At 38.6% G+C, this 18,103-nt stretch overlaps 1 protein-coding gene across 1 annotated transcript in view; it reads right to left on the bottom strand.

The window, feature by feature from the left end:
* The window catches only part of LOC121381479 (vesicular glutamate transporter 3-like), a 164,530-nt gene that overhangs the window by 54,640 nt on the left and 91,787 nt on the right, over positions 1–18,103 (bottom strand). The window contains exons 2-6 of the mRNA XM_041510797.1: positions 16,857–17,151; positions 12,219–12,337; positions 10,883–10,997; positions 8,954–9,041; positions 3,392–3,478 (exon numbers count right to left, since the gene is read on the bottom strand). Of these exons, the coding sequence (XP_041366731.1) occupies positions 3,392–3,478; positions 8,954–9,041; positions 10,883–10,997; positions 12,219–12,337; positions 16,857–17,151 (704 nt within the window). The remainder of the gene's footprint in view (positions 1–3,391; positions 3,479–8,953; positions 9,042–10,882; positions 10,998–12,218; positions 12,338–16,856; positions 17,152–18,103) is intronic.

Genomic DNA, 18,103 nt, shown 5'->3' with positions numbered 1-18,103 from the left:
ACAATGCAGCAAAGTCAGGAATGTCCCTTTAAACATTATGTCCACTCATTTCGTACATTATTTGTTTGACATTGAATTTGTTAATTATCTTTATTTTGTGGTATTCATATATTAAACAAAACTAAAACTACAAAAAGTTACAAATGTTAGACTACTATCAAGTTTTTAAATATTACAATCACCCTAAGTGTATCTTCTATTCTTCTATTAACTTTCTAATAGATTAGATCAACAATGTACTAGAATATTAATGTTTGCCTGTTTTGCCCGTGTTGCTTGTTTTGTATACTGCTGATAAAATATACAATTATTATTGTTTGTGAACTAGTTGTATATGTACGTGTATATATGTGTGTATATGTGCCAATACTAAAATAAAAATAAATAATTATTTTAAAAAATCAAGTGTTTTAAAGTTAATGAATTTTTGTAAATTTATGCTAAGATGACATAATGCTAACAATGAAATGAAATGAAATATGTACGCAAACTCCAAACACAACACACAGCCTACGCACATTTAATGCGTGGATGGAAATTAGGGTAAATTAATGGAATATAAAAAAATCTAAAGGAAGAATCGTCCAAATTAATTTTTGGTTGTGGACGAATTGTTTCGAGTTCATCGGTGAACGAAATAAATTTACTATGGACGAATCGACCGTGGACGAATCGACCGTGGACGAAATGTACGGTGGACGAATCATCCGTAACCGTGACGTCAGTATATACTGGTCGTTGACCTTCCCGTTGAGTCGTTCACCCACTTTATGGTTAAAGCTGTTCTGGGAACCCAACGCTTATCAGTTTTAAATCCGCTCTGTGTTCAATATACGCAGGGGCGTAAGCTGGGGGGGGGGGGGGGTGGTGGTTCAGGGGGATTCGGACGACCCCCCCCCCCCCCCCCCCGCTGAAGCAAACGGTCCACTTTTAGAACTGAAATATACAGGTTTATACATATGGAGTTTCTGGTGGTGCAAAAACAAAATAGAACAGGTCCACTTGGTTCATATTCGAACCCCCCCCCCCCCCCCCATGTCCAGCTCACGCTATGCCCCTGATACGTTAGCACTCCATGACATTATGAAGCAAGTGTTAGCTGTTATTTTTGCGGTTAACGTTAAATGAATGTCAAAGGACGGGAACCAGTCAAATCGCAACAAGGTGCTCGCGACACAAATGTTGTTCTGAACACAGCTCTGGTCCGTGTTAATAAAACATTTAAAGTTCAGACTCAATGTCTAATAACGTCACACGCATACAATTTGTATGACGTTGTTATTGACATTAGTGTCTCTGACTCTGTTAGAGTCTACAGTCTAGACTCTAAAAGTTTTATAAGCACCAGTCCTGAATGTTTAACCATAGAGATTTGGTAAAACAAAAATCATGATTAAAAAGGTCTAATTTTTCCGATTAAGTTTAAAGGTGAGGGGTTGTGGTTTTTGAAAGTTATAACCATGGTCCATGTACATATTATGTTGATTAAAACACTGCGTGTAACAGTTTTAGTCACATATGTTACTATTGTTCTGTTCTGTTCTGTTCTGTCGTCAAAGGGATTTGATTTACACCCCGCAATAGCCAAAAACATTTTACGCTGACCAAAAAACTAGGGTTAGCGGCATTGACGCTCGACCGAGTAATCTTGAACTCGGCATAAAATCACATGTTTTACCATGGCTCACTGAAGACCCAAACGAAACGTTCACAATTCTGAGTTTGTGTTTCTGTTCAAATGTTGAATGTCTTGACTTAATAGGGACACTGTGACCATGACAACCGGAAATGCGGTTCAGTTCTCGTATCGGCATCCTGTCAGACAACACAAAGACTCGCACGTGCTACGTTACAGTTTGACAGCGCACTTAAACGTTTTGTTAGCCTGTCCATTGTTGGTCCAATATTGGAACTGACGATCGTTCTGTGGAGACAATATATTTTTAACAAAATAATGTTTATTCAAATGTAATAGAACTCTGAATTTTATGTCTGCAGTCATGGCCATTTGGCCGGGGCTGATGTTCAAGTGAGATATTCATTTCTAGTTTGTCCATTGTTACTCCAACTTTGGAACTAAATATCCTTCTGTGGTGACAATATTTACAAAAAACCCCAAAAACCCCCACAAACCCCCCCCCCCCCCCCCAAAAAAAAAAAAAAAAAAAAAAACCAACAAAAAATAAAAAACAAACAAACAAAAAAACCCGTTTCTTCAAACGTAATAGAATTCCGAATGTTTCGTCTACAAAACAGAATTTGGCCCGGGATTAATGTTCAATTCAGAATTAATTTTTAGATTGTCTATTGTTACTCCTACATTGCAGCTAAATATCCTTCAATGGTGGCGATATTTTACAGTGAAAATGTTTTTATTCAAAAGTAATAGAATTCTAAGTTTTGCTTCTACAGTAATGGCCGACATAACCGGAGAATGTGGCCCGTGGCTGATGTTCAAGTGAGATATTCACTTCTACCTCCAACTCTGGAACTAAATATCCTTCTGTGGTAATACTATTTTTCACAAAAAGGTTTATTCAAACGTAATACAATTCTGAAGTTTGCATCTACATTCATGGCCAACGTAATAGAATTATTTAACCCGGATTTGATGTTTAGTTTAGACACTCATTAATTTTTCGTTATTTGTTAACTTTCTAGACTTTCATTATGATCACTCATTTAGCTGAAATTGTTTTACTGCATACGTGCACGGTGATACTAGTCGAAAATGGAACTAATTAATTATTATAATGAAGTATGTTGTTGTTTTGAGTTTTTTTAAAAATCGCGAACAAATAAAAATTCACATAATGTATAAGTAATGGAACTTTTGATAAGTTTGCTTAAATAACCAAAACCAATATAAAATGGATTTGACAACTCAATAAGCCTGATCAAGTTTAACATTTGTTTACCTAAATTGGTATGGGACACACAGCAGGGATAAGTTCAACAAGCCGTTTTTAACTAAACAATTGTGTAGCATAAAACAACCAAACCCAACCCCAGTATAGCGAGCGTTAACGACAAAACAGCCGGCTTGGACTTCGATCCCTGAAGTCTTTTATTTTGGACATCAGCAACACTGCCAACAGGCGATGGGTGGCCAGGCTTTTGTTTTTAAAGGGGCGCACGTTGTTTCTGACGCACCGCCGCCACGAGACCGAATTCGCATTACGAGAACTGTCAGTTCTCGTCCACTCATCGATTCTCGCGGGACGCGCGACTTGGAGGAACTACACGTGCAAATCAAGACCCAACAAAAGCTGGCGGCGCCCAGTGATTGCCGTTTAATCAGGAAGCGGCATCTGGGACTCCCGGCCTGGCAATAGGCGCGTCGCGTTTATATTGAGCAGGACACGCGCTCGGGAAGTTGTCCGAATCTTACCAAACACGTAGAACCCTGACTGCCAGCCCAGAAAGTCAGTGAGGACCCCGGACAGCGGCATGCCCAATACGGCCCCGGCGTACGAACCTGAAACAAACAAAAATCAATAAGTCAGTTGTGTAAAAAAAAAAAGACACGATCATGCAAAGGCGCGTGGCCCGAATGTGTAGATGTCAACAACAAAAAAAAAAAAAAAAAGGAAAAAAAAAGGAAACAAGATAAAAAAAGAAGATAAAAAAAGGAAAAGAAAGTCTGTTAATTGTTCTTAAAGCAAACCGGTCCTAAGCATATGTTTATGCAAAAAAAAAAAAAAAAAAAAAAAAAATTGATTTTGAGAAAAAAAGAAGTCTATTAATAGTTCTTAAAGCCACGCAGTCCTAGGCAAGGTAGTTCTCTCTCAGTGTGGGATTTGATTTCATTGATAAAATGCCCTCCATTTAAGACGTTAATCTCGCGGATCAGCAAGATCAATTTCATTAAGTGATTTCGCTATTTGAGTCTGCAGTCCGGATGCAAGGTCTTCCCCGCGATTCGCCGTGGTAATAATATAAATTGTCAGTTTGACTCAGCAGGTATATACATACGTTTACACAGAGGAAAAGAGGAAGCTAGATGAACCGGTATTTAAAGGGACATTCCTTAGTTTGCTGCATTGTAAGATGTTTCCGAAAAATAACATATTTCTACGATTAAGCTTACATATTAAATATTTTTTGTTTGTTTAGAATATCAGTGTCTGTATATTCAATGTGTTTCTGGTCTGGTCTTGTAAGAAGCCCAAACTGGATTTTGTCTTCAAATAAGTTCATACGTACGAAAAAATATATTTTAGAAAATAAAATGAAATGTAACCTAGTACAAATAGTTCAACGATCAGAAACACGTTTAATATACAGCCAATAGTATTTTATGCAGAAAAATATATTTGATACGATCGTTAAAAAGTCTCTGTTAGTCGATAACATCTTTAAAATGGCAGCAAACTCAGGAGTGTCCCTTTAAAGTCAGATGGGTCAGTCAGGTGTTGACGCCTGTTATGGACAGAACTCTCTGGCGAAGAAGAAGTCAGAGGTTGTGCCCACGACAGGTGTGCTTGAACAGTTCTCCGATGGAAGCATGCCAAAGATTACACACACACACACACACACACACACACACACACACACACAGGTGATGAAAGTCGGTAGCTGTTCCGCCCCCACTCCCCGCCCCCTACCTCGAAAATACGAAAAAAAAGAAGTTTTTTTCTTTCTCTCAATAATGTTCAATAAGTTATCTTTTTAGTCCATCTAGAGAGGTTGCTCTGTTACCTGATCCTTAATTGTACTTTACTTCCCCCGCCTACATCTATTTAATCTATGAATAGCGCGCTTACAATTTTACTTATGTACATAAAGGTAATCCATTTATACATAAACAGGACAGTGGGCGTTTCGTTTTCTTGACGTAATATCAAATAAGAAATCAGAAAGGAGAAGTCCATCCATTACTGAACCTTAATTGCATTTTAATTTCCAAGCCAGTGCACAACGACTGGTATATCAAAGGCCGTGGTATGTACCACCCTGTCTGAGGGATGGTGCATATAAAAGATCCCTTGCTGCTAATCGAAAAGAGTAGCCCATGAAGTGGCGACAGCGGGTTTCCTCTCTCAATATCTGTGTGGTCCTTAACCATATGTCTGACGCCATATAACCGTAAATTAAATGTGTTGAGTGCGTCGTTAAATAAAACATTTCTTTCTTTTTAATTTCCCAGGCAACATCTATTTATTATTATTATTTTATTTAAAACATTTTAAGAGCCGGGATTTAGCTCAGTCGATTGAGTGGTCGCCTGAGGTGCTTGCGTCGCAGGATCGAACCACCTCTATGGATCCATTCAACTGATTGGGTTTTTCTTGTTCCAACCACTGCACCACAACTGGTCAAATACCGTGGTATGTGTTTTCCTGTCTGTTGGAAAGTGCATACAAAAGATCCCTTGCTTCATTATGAAAAAATATAGCGGGCTTCCTCTGTTGACTACGAGTCAGAATTACCAAAAGGTTTGACATCCAATGGCCGATGATTAATAAATCAATGTGCTCTAGTAGTGTCGTTAAACAAAACAAACTTTTAACCATATATTTATTTTCGTTTCGTCTTAATGACGTAATATGAAATAAGAAACCGGAAAGGAATATGTGGTTAACAATACCATGACACATTGTAAACTATGCATTTACCGAAGTTTGACACCCAATAGTCGATGTATTTTTCGTGCTGGGGTTTCGTTAAACAGCTAATCTAATTTAATCATTGTAAACCATTGCTATTTGGCACATACGGTTATTTCGACACTACGTTCTTTTTCTGCAGAATTATCAAGGGGACGATCCACGATTTTTTTTTCAGGGGAGGGGTGTCCACAAAATTCTAAAACAAGCAAGTTTGAGTTTACTGAAGACAAATACGCCGAGCTCTCCAAAAGGATCATAATCTGTAGGGTTTTCAGGGTGGGAGGGGGGGGGGGGGGGAAGGCATACTCCCCGATACATTTTCAAATATAGGTACTCAGTGACGCGTTTGTGTTGTATATTATGGAAGATAAATTTTTTTTTTTTTTAAAAGATATTAAAAGGGCACATTAAACGGATGGGGATGTTGGTCACGGGAATCCTGTGATTCCCCCATCTCTGGATCGACCCCACCCATTTCAGCCATGAGGCGAGAACTCTACGATGGAGGTACAACCAGTCCCACATGAATGCAGTTTGGAGTCTCATTAAATTATATTAATAAACCGCTGAGGGCAGCAGCATAACCATTTATAATTGTTGCCTTGAACTGAATCAGTTGTCACTGATGATAAAGTTGACATTGTGCAATACAACCCAGAAAACTGATGACAGAATTACCAAAGATTTGGTATCCAATAACAGGTGCGTTTGCATTTGGGAGTCGAACCCTCACCCCTATAAACGTCACGAGCCACTGTCTAGACCCCCCCCCCCCCCTCCCAGTTAAAATGCATGTACACGCGCCTGAATAGTCAATGGCCCATGACAGGCGTACGCTACAAAAGCTTGTTCTGGATGTGCATGTTAAGCCTTATGACCTGACCTGACCTGACCTGACCTGACACCGTCAATGGCACCTGTCGCTATTTGTTTTAACCCAAACGTTTGTTTTGTTTAACGACAACACTAGAGCTCATTGATTAAATAAGTGTCTGCTATTGGATGTCATTTATATAATTTTCGACACGAACTCTTAAGAGAAAACTCGCCACATTTTCCCATTAGCAGCAAGAGATCTTTTATAGGCACTTCCCCACAGACAGGACATACCTTTAATATACCAGTCGTGGGATACCGTTTGGGACAGGGGAAAACATCAATCATAGAATGATTCCATTGTGGTGGTTCGATCCCACGTCGCAAGCACCTCAGGCAAGCGCTCCGCTGACTGAGTTAGATCCCCCCCCCCCCTTTCACACAAACGGTGAAATAACAAGGTCAGTATTTTATCCCTGGTAGGCATGACTTATATGAGGAGATAGAGTTATTAAGCGGGAAGTATTCTCAAAGTGTTAGCCAGTCACCATGACTGAACAGTGTCGAGATAAAAGAGTCAGAAATTAATTCGATGATTAGCGCGAGGATAAAACCCAGACAGCGTGACGTGTTAAAACCTTCTAAAAATACAGGAAACTGCGGTTGCCATTAGCGACAAATTCCAGGAAACTGGCGATTTTCAGGATATTTTTTTTTTTTTTAAATTTTGTTAGTGTGTCAAGTCTTGGAAGACGCTGAAGTGACGTCGTTAACACATTTATAGTTCAAACTAGACGGCGTCTTGCGACCAAAATGATTCACGTCAACTTTTTAAGTGGGAGCTACGTAAGAGCGGCCTTTGAACACTGTGGGCTGGCAAAACTAATCGAAACATTTTAGCAGACGCCAGGGACGGATTTTAAAGCATTAAAAGACAAAAGGGCGCGAAGAATGCGGCTCATTTGGTAAACATTGTAAACCGAAATAACATTGAAAATACAGTGCAACCGTTCTGTATGAAAACACCTGCTAAATATGGCTTCAGTGATAAACAAGATAACTTCTTCAGAAGTGAAAAACATGTTTTTATATGTAAAGAACATAACTGAAGAGTTAGTTTGTTTATACTAGCAAGTCTTCGTTATATCGGATGTCATTTATAGCAGGTTAGGCTGTAAATTACCAAAAAATAACCTCCTTTTTTTAACGAAGAACGGCCAAGCAATTTCGCCGAGTTTGGTTTAAATAGTATTACTATGTGATTATTTGCATACGAAAATCAAGATTAAAGAATTAAAAAAAAAACAGAAAAAAAGAAAAAATCCCAAAAAGAAATCTAGCATAGGAATGGGAAGTAGCTCCATGGAAGTGCGCTAGCTTGAAATTCGATGGGTAACAGGATTAATCGCCGTCGAAACGAAAACGAAAATATGTTTTGAGGACAGTTTTTTTTCGCAGTGCCTCAAGATATCGAAGCTGACATTTTGTGTATAGCTTCATAATGTACTGTTACACATTAAGTTTGACTTTCTTTGCGATTTACACATTTTTCACAGTTATGGCTCTTGAACTTAGGGGATAAGAAAATCTGTTGGGCTCGGTAAAGGACGTGTATTGCTTTAGCAGTACTCTCTGAATGCTTGTTTTCTCTGTTTCCTTTTGTCTCTCTCCTTCGATCTGTGTGTATCTCTCTCTCTCTCTCTCTCTCTCTCTCTCTCTCTCTCTCTCTCTCTCTCTCTCTCTCTCTCTCTCTCTCTCTCTCTCTCTCTCTCCCTCCCTATTTATTTTTGTCTGTCTCTCTCACTTCCCCTCTCTGTCTCTCTAACCCTATCTATTCTTGTCCGTCTGTCCGTTTCTTCTCTCTGCCCTTCTAAACCTATCTATTTTTTGTCTGTCTGTCTGTCTCTCCCCATCTCCATTTCTACCTCTCTATATAAGTCTATCTATCTGCCCGTATCTTTTTCTCCCTTTCTCTTTCCTTCTCTCTCTCCCTCCCTCCCTCTCTAATCATATTGATGTATGTACTTACCTTTGACACCTAACAGCCGATATCTATTGTTGTGATGGGGTGTCGTTCATTCATTCATTCATTCATTCATTCATTCAGTCTCCCTCTCTCCCTCTCTCTCTTGTGTTGAAATAACCATAATATGTTAGATACCAAACTACAGCCATAGATTAAACTGTATGTATCCCTTTCCTTTTATCAAGCATAAAAACTAACGCAAAGGAATATTGCCCCGCAAAAAATGGACACTAAGTTTAGTTAATTTACAAACCTGTAACACTTATTTGGATATGGTTATAACAGAGAGAAGCTAAAGTCTGTGATGTTTAAACAGGGAAATACCGTCAAAACTAACTAGAGTTTGTCTCATTAATCATTACTTCTTAGACGAACGTGCGGTTTTAAAAACTAGGATATGTCGCTTTAATTGTGTTCTACGGTACAAGTCAATACTCTTACTGTCTGCAACAATATAAAAATTTTATGTTTCAATAAAAAATATGAAAGACAAACTCACCACAAAAAGACATAGTTGCTAACTTGGACCTTTCAAGGGGCGGTGCCCAATGTCGCCATATTCCATGGCAGGCAGGATATGTCACTCCCTAAAATATACAATAAATACAGTAAAGTACGGTACTCTTATAACGAACTGCAAGGGAGCAGAAACATCGGTTCGTTATAGCAGTAGTTCGTTATACACATTTGCGGAAGTTAGCCGTTGTCATCCAGGAAGTAGGCCATTTTTTATTTTTCAAATTTAAACACCATAAACACAGGAATTAGTGGGATTAAAAAAAATCCATTTATTATCATCAATAGAAGCAAATAAGATACAAATATTAAGATAACAACTATGATCTGTTCGCTGTATATACACTAAATTACACTGAAATTTACAATTTTGACCCCCCAAAATTGGTGCGTTTTAGCAGTTAATTCGCTATACATAGTTTGTTCTATCATTAAAAATGTATTAATACTATACAGGGTGGAAAAACAGGACTTTACAATCAGTTCGTTCTAACCGGTAGTTTGTTATAAGTGTGTTCGGTATAAAAATACTTTACTCTGATTTATTTTACTTGCTGTAATTGTTATAATGTTTTGAGCATTATAATCTTATATGTATTCATAACATTTGAAACAAAAATTAATTTTAAATTATTACCTTCATTTTGCAAATTAGATAAATTAAAGCAAATTCAATATAAACTGCATGACATCTTGCTGAATCTAATTACTACATATTTATCACTACTAATTCAATGGATAACGATCATAACAAATAATCACTTCATAGGTTGCTGATTGTACTATACTTTTATCAGTGAAAATGTATTAAAGGGACATTCCTGAGTTTGCTGCATTGTAAGATGTTTCTGACTAATAAAATATTTCTACGATTAAACTTACATGATAAATATATTTTCTTGTTTAGAATATCAGTGTCTGTATATTCAATGTGCTTCTGGTCGTCTTAATATTTGTAAGAAGCCCAAACTGGATTTTGTCTTCAAATAATTTCGTACGTACGAAAAAAAAAAAAAAAAAAGGAAATAAAAAGAAATTTAACCTAGTACCAATATTAGAATGATCAGAAACACGTTTAATATACAGCCACTAATATGTTATGCAGGAAAATATATTTGATATGTAATTACAATGGTTAAAAGTCTCTTTTAGTCGATAACATCTTAAAAATGGCAGTAAACTCAGGAATGTCCCTTTAAACGTTTTAGCAACAGACATCCACCCATCCCCATGTATTGGTGAAGTGTACCCAAGTAATCTCGAAAACTGTCATATTACTGCGTTTACGGTCCTATCTTGATTGAATGAATCCTGTTCCTCGTGCGTTAGAAAAGCATCCATCTTTAATTGGAGTGGTGATTTCGGCTATTTTATACATATTTTTATATTATCATTTTTGTTTTATTTATGTTAAGTAGGAGTGCACATATTTGCGGTTATTTTTTACAACAGTTTAGAGTGTACATATTTGTGGTTATTTTTATAACAGTTTAGAGTGTATATATTTGTGGTTATTTTTATAACAGTTTAGAATGTATATATTTGTGGTTATTTTTATAACAATTTAGAGTGTACATATTTGTGGTTATTATTTTTATAACAGTTTAGAGTGTACATATTTACGGTTATTTTTATAACAATTTAGAGTGTACATATTTGTGGTCATTATTTTTATAACTGTTTAGAGTGTAATTTAGAGTGTACATATTTGTGGTTGTTTTTTTTATAACGGTTTAGTATATACATATTTGTCGTTATTTTGTAATCGTAGACGTGTACATATTTACGGTTATTTTGTGAAGATAGTTCGTTGAAATTTGTATATCTGTTTGTACCCTTCCCTTGTAGCATCCTGGTGAATGTCAGCCCCACTACCGTCATATTACGTGAAGTTTAAATGACCTCTACTGACCTCGACAAGACCCTGAAGAATTCGGACAGATATAACGAGGCCGTAGTGGACCTGTGCCGCCCCTGGCAGGAACAGGTTGAGAAATGCTGATATCCCTATTGCAAGACCGAATAATCTGAAACGGAAACAAAACAGTGATATTAGTTTTAGGTTCTGAAATCAGCCACCCTTTCTGTTCTGGGCCCCGTCCCACGAATCGATCTTAGCCCTAAGATCATCTTAAGTGCACTTAAGGTGATCGCAGCGCTAAAATCGGTTCTTGGAAAGGGTCCCAGAACGAAAACAACTTTCAATGTATTCAAGTTTAATTATCTGCACAATGCAGTGTCCTCGTTTCATTTCAACTTATTTCCGTGCTTACATCCAATTAACGTTCAAGCACGTTGTCCTGGGCACACACATCAGCTATCTGGACTGTCTGCCCAGGATAGTGGGTTAGTAGTTAGTTTGTTCGTGGTTAGCGAGAGAAAAAGAGGGTGTAGTGGTCTTACACCTACCCATTGAGTCGTTAAAACTAGCTCTGGGTGGAAGCCGGTACCGGGCTGCGAACTCAGTACCTACCAGCCTTATTTACGAAACCGAGGCCGGTATGCAGTGTCCAAAGGGTGTTTTGATAAGATCGAGACCATTTCCATGGATCATTGTTTAAGAGTTTGTACCGACCTCGGTGGTCTCGTGGTTAAGCCATCGGACATATGGCTGGTATAGGTACTGGGTTCGCAGCCCGGTACCGGCTCCCACCCAGAGCGAGTTTCAACGACTCAGTGGGTAAGTGTAAGACCTCTACAGCCTCTTCTCTCTCACTAACCAATAACCACTGACAACTAACCCTCTGTCCTGGATAGACAACCCAGATAGCTGAGGTGTTTAACGTTCCAGCCAGTGTTCCAGAACAGATATAACAAAAGCAGTGGTATGTACGATCCTGTCAACTGGATGGATCATATAAAAAAATATCTTTGAGCCAATTCAAATATTAAGTGGCGGCAGCTGGTTTCCATATGTTGGACGCCACATAACAGTGAAAAATGTGTTGAGAGCGTCGGTACATAAAATATTCCTTTACATTTCCTTTTTTCTTTCTTTCTTTGTTGGTTTATTCCGCTCCATTTTTCACTCACCCCCTCTCTCCACATCTCTTTCCCTCCCTCCCTCCCTCCCTCACCCCCCCCCCTCTCTCTCCTCTCTCTCTCTCTCTCTCTCTCTCTCTCTCTCTCTCTCTCTCTCTCTCTCATCAATGTTCTACTCCTTTTTAAAAAATTCATATAAAGTAAATGAATAATAGGTTGGTTTTTTAAGTTCACAGACAAGAAATGAAAAACAACTTGTTACATACCTATTGGCGGGCACTTTTGACGCCAAGAATCCCCCCGGTATTTGCGTGATGATGTACCCCCAGAAAAACGAGCTATCAACGACTCCTACAGTCTCCGGCGTCCAGCTAAACTCTGGTTCCTGAAAAAACAACCAAAATAATATGTGTATGTGTGGTATATGTATAGACCTAATGTTTGTTTAGTCATGTCGCATCTATATTTTTGAAAGTAATATGATTATATAGCCTTGTCAAATCTGTACATTATATAGATAGAAATAGGCTGTTCATATGACTTGTCACATCTAATGCAAATAATGAACACATTTATATAGAATTGTCACCTTAGGTCAGGTCAGGTCATAGGGTTTTACGTGCACATTCAGAACAAGCTGTTGTAGCGCACGCCTGTTGTGGGCACAAGAGCCGGCCTTGGCCGACTTCTCCGTCCATCACAGGAAAGGTGGGGGGAGGGGAGGGGAGGGGAGAGGAGGGACCGCCTGCACTGGCAGGTGCAAGGGAGCACCAGCAGCCCGATCAAATCGGTAACAGGCGGATGGTGGTGGTGGTGGTGGTGGTGGTGCTATGGAATTTAAATGGAGCAGTTAAATGTCAAAGAGAAAAGGGTGCGCAATTTTGATTGAGTGAATTTGGCGCAATTTTGAATGGTCGGTCGAAAGGCAAATGGCCGAGCTAATATAGGTTTCGATATTAGTGAATCGAGAGTAGCTCGTTAATTTTAGACCTCTACGATGCTGTGGTGTCTCCCTAGGTTGCCCATAGGGCCCTTCCACAAGAAGACCTTATATACAAGGTAAGTCATGACAAGGCATGGCATCAACACGACACAAGAAACACCACGTGACGCGACACGAGACACGAGACATCACGAGAAGAAACACAAGACAACGCGAGGGGAGACACGAGACAACACAAGAAGATACACGAGACAACGCATGGGGAGACACGAGACAACGCGAGGGGAGACACGAGACAACGCGAGAAGAGACACGAGACAACATGATGAGAGACACGCGACAACGCGAGGGGAGACACGAAACAACGCGACAAGAGACACGCGACAACGCGAGGAGAGACACGAGACAACACTAGGAGAGACACGCGACAACACTAGGAGAGACACGAGACAACGCGAGGAGAGACACGAGACAACACTAGGAGAGACACGCGACAACACTAAGAGAGACACGCGACAACGCGAGGAGAGACACGAGACAACACTAGGAGAGACACGAGACAACACTAGGAGAGACGCGCGACAACACTAAGAGAGACACGCGACAACGCGAGGAGAGACACGAGACAACACTAGGAGCGACACGAGACAGCACGAGGAGAGTCACGAGACAACACTAGGAGAGACACGAGACAGCACGAGGAGAGTCACGAGACAGCACGAGGAGAGTCACGAGACAACACTAGGAGAGACACGCGACAACACTAGGAGAGACTCGAGACAGCACGAGGAGAGTCACGAGACAACGCAAGAAGAAACACGGAACAACAGGAACACACTAGATGGAAAAGCAAGACAAAAGAACACAAGACATCAGCTAACGTTTCGCTAATAACGTTCGCGATAGATTTCAATTTTCAGTGATTCCCTACGTGGCCATTTGTTTTAACGTAAACCGATATAGCGAAAGTTTTTCTGCTCGGTTTGACTGAACTCGGTCCAGAATAGAACACACCACAACAATGCAATGCAATACTAAGACGAACACAATACGAAACGACACGACACAATACAATACAATACAATAAAAGAAAACACATTATAATACAATTTTAATAAGACAAGACAAAGAAGAGTTTCTACGTATTCAAATTACACCAAGCGTATGGAAATGTTTGCTACACGGTGTTGTATGCACACATGAACATGTTTGTACTGAAATAACAATTTCTACGTATTCAAGTTACACCAAGCGTATGGAAATAGTTTGCTACACGGTGCTATATGCACACATGAACATGTTTGTATTGAAATACATATAGGTATATCATTCTGACATTCACAAAATAACATGTTGCCATCAGGGAGATTCACATGCGCTTGTTACATCCACAATATGAACGTGTATGTATTTAGAAAATACGGTAAACTCTTTACTTTTTGTGGGTTTAAAGAAAGGAGGGCACAGTGTCGTGTGTGTGTGTGTGTGTGTGTGTGTGTGTGTGTGTGTGTGTGTGTGTGTGTGTGTGCATGTGTGTGTGTGTGTGTGTGTGTGTGTGTGTGAGAGAGAGAGAGAGAGAGAGAGAGAGAGAGAGAGAGAGAGAGAGAGAGAGAGAGAGAGAGAGAGAGAAATCATATTTTTATCTTTATATAGGACACAAAGTATAGATAATAAACAATGTAACAGAAATTTTCAAAGTTCTTAGTTATGTCAATTTTTGTGTTGATTATGTTTAGTTAAAGTGTACTAATTACAAAAATGTCACTACTTATTCTAGAGTGTTAGTTTTAGTCACAGAATTTCATTTTCACTATTTTTAGGAAATCTTTTATGAATTTATGAGGTTTTTCGTTCCAAAAACATATACAGAACACTATATTGATGGATTTGTTAATGGCATCTATTAACACAAGTATTGCATAGATATTCTGCATGTTCTACTATACATGTATAAATCAACAACAAAGATTACAAATCACAAATGAACAGTTTGTCGTACTTTTCGTCGATGACATGATAAGTCATCACGTACTAACCCCTACAGATAGTCACCCATCATGTTGCAGTCCCATTTCCCTTGATATCTTCTTTCCATAGTTGATATAGCTTGGTTAAATCGTTCAGCGTGTTCTTCACTGATGTCACACATATTTTCACTGAAGAAATTTAGGTGAGAATAGAGGAAATGCAATTTCAAATACATACGGCATCCAAGCTTTTCATAAGTCTTTATCAACTGTTCTATTAACTGTTCGTAATTCCCACTTTTGTTATTCCCAAGGAAATTTTCAACCATATCTCTAAACGACTTCCAAGCCTTTCGTTCCTTTGATATCATTTTTTCTTCAAATTCTTGTGACTGAAGAATCTTGCGAACAACTGGTCCGGTGAAAATACCACCTTCGATTTTTGCTTTTGACAGATGTGGAAACAAGTTGGAAATGTATTTGAAAGCTTCGCCTTTTTTGCTCAGTGCTTTCACAAACTGTTTGACAAGCCCAAGTTTGATATGCAGTTGAGGCATAAGGACTTTCTCTGATTCTACCAAGGGCTGGTACTTTACATTCTGTGTGCCTGGAATAAAGTGTTCTCTTTGAGGCCAGTGTCTTTTGCGGTAGTGTTGAGATGTAGCACGACTGTCCCACAGACAAAGAAAACAAGAATGTTTTGTATAGCCTCCTTGGAGTCCTTTTAAGAAGCTAATAATTTTGAAATCGCCACAGACCTGCCATTTGTACCTGTTGTAGTCTATAGTTTCCAGATGAAAATTTACATTTTCGTAGTTTTCCTTTATATGCACGGAGTGCCCAATTTGTATTAATGGATACTGATTTCCAATGTGCAGAAGAACACATTTGAAACTTTGGGAGGAGCTCTCTATGAAGAGCCGCCAATCATTTGGTTCATGACCAATACCCAATTCTTGAAACAAGTTCTCAGTGTTATTACAGAAACATAAATAATCTTTCACCAAAAAATATTTTGAGAACCTTTCATGTCTTTTCCTAGCAGCTGTAGTTCGACAACTGTTGTCCAAAAGGTTCCACTCCATCAGTATTGATGTTCGAAGCTCTGCATTAGACTTCGTCAGCCCGAGATCTCGAATCAAATCATCCAGTTCCTGCTGGTTTGGAAACTGTTGTTGCTTATTTTTTTTCGTCAGTATGACCAACGTAAGATTCTTCCAAATCTTTAACAGGTGGTCTCGGGACAGACAGTTCTCCAGAGTGTAGAACTGGGGCAAAAGATGATGGAATATCTGGATATGTGATATCATGTCAATTTTTCGTTTTCTTGAATCTTGAAATATTCCCCATACAGAAGTAGCAGTCATTCACATGGTTCTGTGGTTCTCTCCATATTCGGGGTATGTCAAAGGGCATTGAGGGGCGGCACCTCACACCCATCCCTCCAAATTCTATCGACATGTACCACAAACTACGTGTGGAGTCCATTATTTGTCTTGATCCCCAATCTTCATGCCAAAGTATAATTCATTAGGCTTGTGCAACTTTCGTAGATACTTTTGTTCCATGCTTTACCTGCCTTGGTCCAAGGTAGAATCCACAAACGTAACAAAATGAATCGCCAGAATGTAAGCAGCTTCGCGATGAAGACATTGTGCACTTGAAAAATACTAAGTTGACCTATGCACGTATAGGCCTATATATACATCATCTGGGGGCAGCACTAGAACATTCTAGAAAACACTGGAACATTCTAAACAGCACTGGGACATTTTTTTAAACCGGACATATAATACAAATTAATGCCAAATATATGCTTAATCTAACAAAACTGAATGGAAAATGCAAAAATAGCAACATAATAAAATATTTGCTACCTTGATTATATATATATATATATATATATCCTCAAATGGCGTGGGGTTAAATATCATTACTTTCTCGTCCTCCCACGAACCACTTACTACAAATATTTAGTTAAACACACAACTTACCGATATAGAATCGTTATCGCTAATAATCCCATCTCCGTTTAAATCCACGGCCATACTTTCGTTTTTAGTCATTTTCAAGATGGCCACTCCCATATTGCACCGAATTCCGAACGACAACAGAAAGCCGACGCCGCTGAGTATCGCGATCTGGTAACGCTTCGCCGGGTTACACTTGCAGCACGTGCACGGTGGCAACCCGGCCTTGACCTTCTCGGGTGTTTCCTCTTCCGAGTACACTTCGTCCAGCTCATCGTACTTGACCAAGGACTTCTCATCTTGTTGCTTAGTTACCAGTCTGAAATTAATAAAGAAAGAGGTCATAATAATTCTAGTATGAACAAAAAGAAAAAAAAGAAAAGAAAAAAAAGTCGTCTGCAAAATACCTGTTTAGAGCGGGGGAAAAAGTTAATGTTTGTTTTGTTTAACACCAGTCTAGATCATATTGATTTATTAATCATCGGCTATTGGATGTCAAACATTTGGTAATTATGACACAGTAATCATCAAAGGAAACCCGCTACATTTTTTCTAATGCAGAAAAGGAATCTTTTATATGCACTTTCCCACAGTCAGTTTCAATAGAAGTCTGTTTAAATGTTACCTAGTTAGTAAATTGGATCAAAGGTAAATATAAGCATGGCTGATCACACACAAAAAAAAAAAAAAAAAAAAATAAAATAAAAATAAAACAAAAAACTATAAATTGGTGACCAGGGCCCGTGCTTATAAAGTCGAGACTCAATCTGTAATGACGTCACGCGCATACATTTTGTATGGCGTTGTCATGACATTAGTGTCTCAGACTCTATTAGAGTCTCGAGTCTAGACAGGCCTGTTCTAAATTATACATAAATTAAGAATTTCAGCTTTATAAAAAGAACCAAAGGAACGAAACAAAGCATATCGGTAAAATATCAGAATTTCTGTGTCGTGCTTTTGAAACTTTGGAGTATAAAAGCAAATTAGTGAAGACTTTAAAATATCCCTTGTTTTAATCCTTAGACACTAAGGATTAAAACAACTGTTTCCGGAAACATGGCGAAAAAATTTAGGTACGTCGGCATTTAAAAAATAAAATAAAAAATTGCTACATTTTAATAACTAGAAGAAAAAAAAAGGTAGAGTCTGGTTTCCGGAAACACACATTTTTTTTCCACGCCTAAAGGAAATCGAAAAATGACGCGCAGTAGAAAGAAAATATAAATGGATGATTTATTATTCTAAAAGCTTAAATATTAAACACATAT

Source organism: Gigantopelta aegis, chromosome 9 (genome assembly GCF_016097555.1).
Source record: "Gigantopelta aegis isolate Gae_Host chromosome 9, Gae_host_genome, whole genome shotgun sequence".
Taxonomy (NCBI): domain Eukaryota; kingdom Metazoa; phylum Mollusca; class Gastropoda; order Neomphalida; family Peltospiridae; genus Gigantopelta; species Gigantopelta aegis.
This window is presented reverse-complemented; position numbering and strand designations above follow the sequence as displayed.